This window comes from Ixodes scapularis, unplaced genomic scaffold (assembly GCF_016920785.2).
Source record: "Ixodes scapularis isolate PalLabHiFi unplaced genomic scaffold, ASM1692078v2 PGA_scaffold1__304_contigs__length_218370807, whole genome shotgun sequence".
Taxonomy (NCBI): Eukaryota; Metazoa; Arthropoda; class Arachnida; order Ixodida; family Ixodidae; genus Ixodes; species Ixodes scapularis.
In genome coordinates, this window is record NW_024609846.1 from 4,149,122 (window position 1) to 4,154,828 (window position 5,707).

Consider the following 5,707-nt stretch of genomic DNA (forward strand, 5'->3'; position numbering starts at 1 on the left):
CTAAAGGATCTCGAGGAGTTCCGCGCTCCTCAGGAAGCTGACAACACTCTTGAGTGCCTTGTCCGTAGCAGCTCGTGAGGCTCTTGGACGCAGGACTTCTTCCAAGTTGGTACTAGGTAGCCCTAGGCGGGAAAAAGCATCACGGAGGTTGGTGCGCTCCTCTTCGTGATCACTGCAGTGCAGGAGGAGATGTTCGGCGTCGGCCGTTTCCTCGCAGGTCTGGCATATGGGGTCAACATTGGGTCTGAAGCGACTTATCCACGCTGGGGTGAAGGCGCTTCCGGTCCGTAATCTATGCATTACTGCGGCAGTTTGGCGGTCGAAGCCGCGCGGTACCCGAGCTGGGAAGGCACCCGCCACCACTACGGGGTCCGGGTGCTGTAGGGCGATGGCTCTTCTCACAAGGAGCTTTGCGTCTGAGAAGCGGGGAACGGTTGAAAGCGGGCACTCGGGGTCCTTGTGAGCCCGCACCGCTAGAAAATCAACGACTTCATTGCCTCTAATGCCACAGTGGCTCGGAAGCCATTGGAAGGCAATGTTGTTGTCTTCTTGCTGAAGCTCGACCGCATCCTGCGCGATTGAACGGGCCAGGGGCGTTGCCCGTTCGAGCCTAGATAGCAGCTCGAGGGCTGATCTTGAGTCGCTCAGGATGACCCAGCGTAAAGCCTGTGTGCAGCCTGTCCGAATACCCCAGAGGGCGAGCCGTATGGCTGCTAGCTCTGCCGTGGTGGAGGATGCCTGGTGATCCAGGCGCTCACTGGTACCCACAGCTGCTGCCTCGAAGAAAGCCGCTGCTGTTGATGTGCCTCCGGAGGGGTCCACCGATCCGTCGGTGTACACTAGGGTCCACCCATCGTACTGGGTAACTAAGTGGTCTTCCGTGAGCTGCCTTGCTACGACCACTGCTACGTTGTTCTTGGACCGCAGTCCAGGGATATGTAGGCTGATCCGCAGGGGGTGGGGATCTTTGTGCAGCTCTGGGAGTGGAGCGAGTGGTCCTGGTGTGCCAGCTATGTCACCAAGAGTGCAGAGGTGCGCTCCTAGTCTTGATTCAGCGCGCTCGGCGATCCTCATTAGGAGCGTGATGGTCGAGTCGCAGTTGCTCATTCGAGTCAGATGACCCAGCGCCCGTTCTTGCATGATGTTCTCTACAGAGTTAATCCTGGATTCTGTGAGCGTATGTCGAGACGAGGCTGTGCGGGGAACTCCGAGGCAAATCCTGAGTGCCACGCGTTGCGCTTGTTCAAGGTTTTTGAGCTGGTTGGCACTCAGCGTGGCGAAAGGTAGGGCGTACAATGGGCGGGCCAGTATGAGCCCCCTATACAGTTGCAGCATCATGTGAGATGAGGTTCCCCAAGTAGTTCCGCCGAGCATCCGGAGGATGTTTGTATGGGTTCGCATCTTTTGAAGAACTTCCCTCATTGCTGGGCCCCAGGATAGCCTTGAGTCCAACGTAACGCCAAGATATGTGGCCGTTTTCGCCAGTTTCACTGGAGTGTTCCCAATGCATAGTGTGGGCATGAACTTGCTTGGCCTCTTTGGAGCGTAGCACAGCGCAATCGTTTTTTCGGCTGATATTGCCAAGCCCAGTTGGTGGAGACGATACACTGCATTTGTCAGGGCTCGCTGGAGAGCGCATACCATGCGTTGCCTTCTGTAGCTGGGGGCAGTGGACCAGAGTGCCACGTCGTCTGCATAGACGGCCATACTGATAGGGTACGCCGGCTCTTCTCCAACCCTTGCCGCCGCTGGGAGTGACGCGATGGCCAGAGCAAAGAGTAGCGGGCTAACAACGCTCCCTTGGGGAACTCCTCGGATGATTTTCCGGGGGTTGCTCACCGCGTTGCCTGCCTTTACACACATGGTGCGTTCACTAAGAAACGCACAAATGTATTTCAGTGGACGTCCGTTCACCCCGAAACGGCGTAGAGCTGATATGACGGCCTTGTGGGGGAGGGCATCAAAGGCTTTGCGGACGTCCAGAAAGACGGCCACCGCAGACCAACCCTGCGCTTTTGCCTCTTCCAGTGAGCTGACGATATCTCCCATAGCATCTACTGTGCTTCGATGGTGCCGGAATCCCGAAAAACAGTCCGGTAAAGCCCTTGCCCCTTCTAGGTGGTAAACAAGACGGCGTAGCACCATACGCTCCATCACTTTCCCGAGGCATGATGTCAAGGAGATAGGCCTGTATGAGCTTAGCTGGTCTTGGGGCTTGCCGGGCTTCAGCAGTGGTATCGTTGTTGCTACCCTCCAGGCGTCTGGCAGCTCAGCTGTCCTCCAGACTTTGTTAATGACAGCTAGCATCGCTGGGAGTGCCGACTCGTTGACGTTTCTCAGGGCCTGGTTGGTGACCCCATCTGGTCCTGGTGACGCGCGGTGTCTGGGAAGGGAATCAAGGACGTACTGCAGCTCGTGCAGAGTAAAGTCGGTGTCCGGTTGTTGCATCAGAGGTGCCGTGGGATGACGGAACTTGTCCCAATTCTCGGGGGGTGGTCCCACTGTCGGTACCAGCGGAACTTTAGTGAAAGTATCCGCGAGGAGTTCTACCATGTCCGTTGGTCGGAGGTTCATGGCCACGGCCATTCCTAGGACTGGGTTTCGGGGAATCGGGCGGCCCGCCAGTGTTCTCGACATCCTCCAAGCCCGGCTTCCTCCGGATGGCCTGTCTAGAGTACTACACTTGAGACGCCATTGTCGGCGCGCCAGTTTCTTTCCGTGTTTCCTGAATCTGGCATCCAGTCGCCTAAAGGCCAGGATATCCTCCGGTTTTCCGGTGACCCATGACTTTCGCTGGGCTCGCCGTCTTCTCGCTCGGAGTTTAAGCCATTCGAGGTCAGGGTTAGGACGTGTTAATGGCACGCTGACTTCACGGGTGGCTTCTTTGAGGACGCGCGACAGTGTTTCTGAATCGAAGGGAAATCCCCCCTCTAGTGCTTCTCCAAGCAGTGTCCTGTAGTGGTCCCAGTCGACTATCTGGCAAGTCCTAAGGGGGACTTTCGGCGGTCTTCCAATGACAATTGGAAGGTGATCACTCCCCCAGCTGTCCGCCTGAGGGGTTGCACTGAGCCTCAGGGACCAAGTTGGGAAGGTGAGATCAATCACGCTTCCCGTCACTCCAGGGCGGATAAACGTCTGGCTCCCATTTGTGATGTTCCTCAGGTCAAGTGCTTCGACCGTTGCCTGTAACTCCCGTCCCCGTGGGGAGTCTTGCTTGTCTCCCCAAGACTGAGAGTGCGCATTGAAGTCTCCGGCTACTATAAGGTCTCCCTTGGCTCGGACTCGAATGTCCGCAAGTACATGGGTGTCCCAGGGTGCGTTAGGGGCCACGTATACCGAGACGATGGTGAGTCTTCTGCACTCGGTGCATTTGGCGAGTTCGTTTGAGTCCAGTTTTCCGTGCAACACTGTGAGTGCGATGCATTCTGGGAGAGAACTCGAACGGTGCCAGTGCGTGTGAAACGAACTCGCTATTAATCGAGTGGCCGTGCGAGAGCTTGTGCCGCCGGGATGTGCCCCAGAGTAAGGAGCTCGCGCTTGTAGCCTTTCCTGCGGTACATCATAAGGTGAAACAGAGTAAACGCCTAGTTCCGAACACGATCTGGTCGCTCGCTTCCCGCGGGGAGAGCGGCCAGAGTCACCACCTAAATCCACGACTCAAGCGGGTTTCACATGCAGCGATTCCGCGTTCGAAATCGCTGCCGCTAGCGGCGCGGCAGCACGGATCGCGAGGCTTCATTTTACATGAGCGTTTTCTGCCGTTGCGATGGCCAATGTTGCTTGCAGCAAGCAGATGTGCGCAGTCTGTTACAGCGGCTTCTAACAACAATTTTAATGCCTTAGTTTTCAGTTTTCCCTCTAATGTCACCTTAATAAAACAAAACAAAAGCGTTTAGCATGCTAAATAAACCTTAATCTTATTATTTTTTGTTCAAACTTCGTTTTTGCGGAGGATGAAACCTCAGATCATCTTCGGCAGCGTCACCGGCAGCGCCTTCCTCGGATGTAAAGGCTCCAACTAATATGGCCGACCTGAACCTCCTGGACCCGAACCTCCCGTAGGAGTGCAGTGGTTTCATACCGGTCTTGTCGATCACTTTCACGGCCTCAGTCACCTCTTGCCAGGGTTTCTCTTTGGTCCCATTGTTCCTAAATTCTTTAAAGCTGCGCGTCCCAAAGAACCCGACGCTTCGACACTTCACTGATAAACAGTTCATTGAACTGGGCACGATACATTTTGTCTTACTTGCTGTGACGACCTGTGTTGGAAAAGACACGCCAATGTCTTTTTTTTTTAATAACGGAAAGAAAAACAAAGAGATTAGCCCTGAAACTTTTGGGGCTGGCTACTTTGCTTTGGGAGAGGGAAGTGGGAAGAAAAGAGGAGAGAGAGTTTTAGTTCTGGAGGGAGCACTCAATGAAGCACGACTCCGGAGTTAGATCTTGATGGCGCACAGCACTGGAGAGTTATTCACTCAGCAGTTTTCAGTTTAGTGTAATACGGTCATCGCAGTCTACATTCAATCAAAAAGTCAAAAGTCTTTATTTCTCTTCGTTTGGAGAGGGGAGGCAGAGAAAAAAGCAACTCAGTGTTGCTTGACGAGCCTCTGCCCCCCTACAGCAGCAGAGAAAAAAAAATATATACACGTACACACATTCACACAAATTCCCAATCTCTACACCAATAAAAAGAAAATAAGTGAGCTAAATGATAACGATACGCGATAAGTGAGCACTTATCGCTTATCGATAGTTATGAACAGGAGAGTGTATTTACAATGAAAATAGTATTTAGACGATCAATGAGCCCTGTATTTTGAAGAAATATTTCCAATGCAGCTATAGCCTTTTGTTGAAGACGCGGAGGGTTCCACGAACCCAAAGGGCTTGCTGTCTAGTTTTTGAATATTATTTATAAATATCTGCCTGTCTTCGTCAAAAAGCTCACATTCATAAAATATATGACAGTTGTCCTCAGGCACGCCGCAATGCTGACAGTTAGGGCAGGTGACGAGACCGAATTTGTGCCTTTGAATGTTTGTGTATGTGGCATACAGGCACAGGCAATGTAGAAGTGTTTAAAACTTTTCTGGCAAATTACACGGAAGTGCATTGTGGAGGGAAGGATCAATCGCATATAGCAGTTTGTAATGATATGCCGGTGATTGCCATAATTGCTGGGATTCCTGCTTTCCAAGTTGTCGAATAAGGGCTCGAGTGTCACTTTTGGTAAATGCTACTACATCTATTACTCCAGTCAGATGGCCTTGTGCCGCTGCCTTATCTGCTGCTTCGTTCCCTTGCAGTCCCGAATGGCCTGGAACCCACTGGAACACCACGTCTTGTAAACGACTCTTGGCTGTGGCGTGGGTATCCAAAATGACGAGGATCAAGCAAGGGTTGGAAGAATTCGCAGTAGAATGCTTCAGAGCCAGTAATACAGCACGTGAGTCCGTAAAGATCACCCATTGGGTTGGAGCCTGTTGATTTTCAATATGTTGTAGTGCTCGTTTTAGTTTATGGAGTTTAGCAGTCGTTGAGGAAACCCTGAGCAGTATCTTGAAAGCAAGAGTTTCACCCAACGTTGGTATCACCACTGCAGAATCCGATGTGTCAACGTATACAAAGCCATCCGTGTATACGTGTATATGATTAGAATATGTGTTATAGATGTGGTTCAAAACATGCTGTGTTATTACTGGTTGCG

General features: G+C 52.4%; 1 protein-coding gene across 1 annotated transcript; it reads right to left on the reverse strand.

Annotated features, from left to right (window-relative positions):
- LOC120840628 lies at nt 1–2,586 on the reverse strand. The gene is made up of 2 exons (XM_040211223.2): nt 2,408–2,586; nt 1–2,062 (listed from the first exon to the last, which is right to left on the reverse strand). Exons 1-2 carry the CDS (start codon nt 2,584–2,586, stop codon nt 1–3), a joined length of 2,241 nt encoding a protein of 746 aa, XP_040067157.2.
- Nucleotides 2,587–5,707: the final 3,121 nt, after the last annotated feature.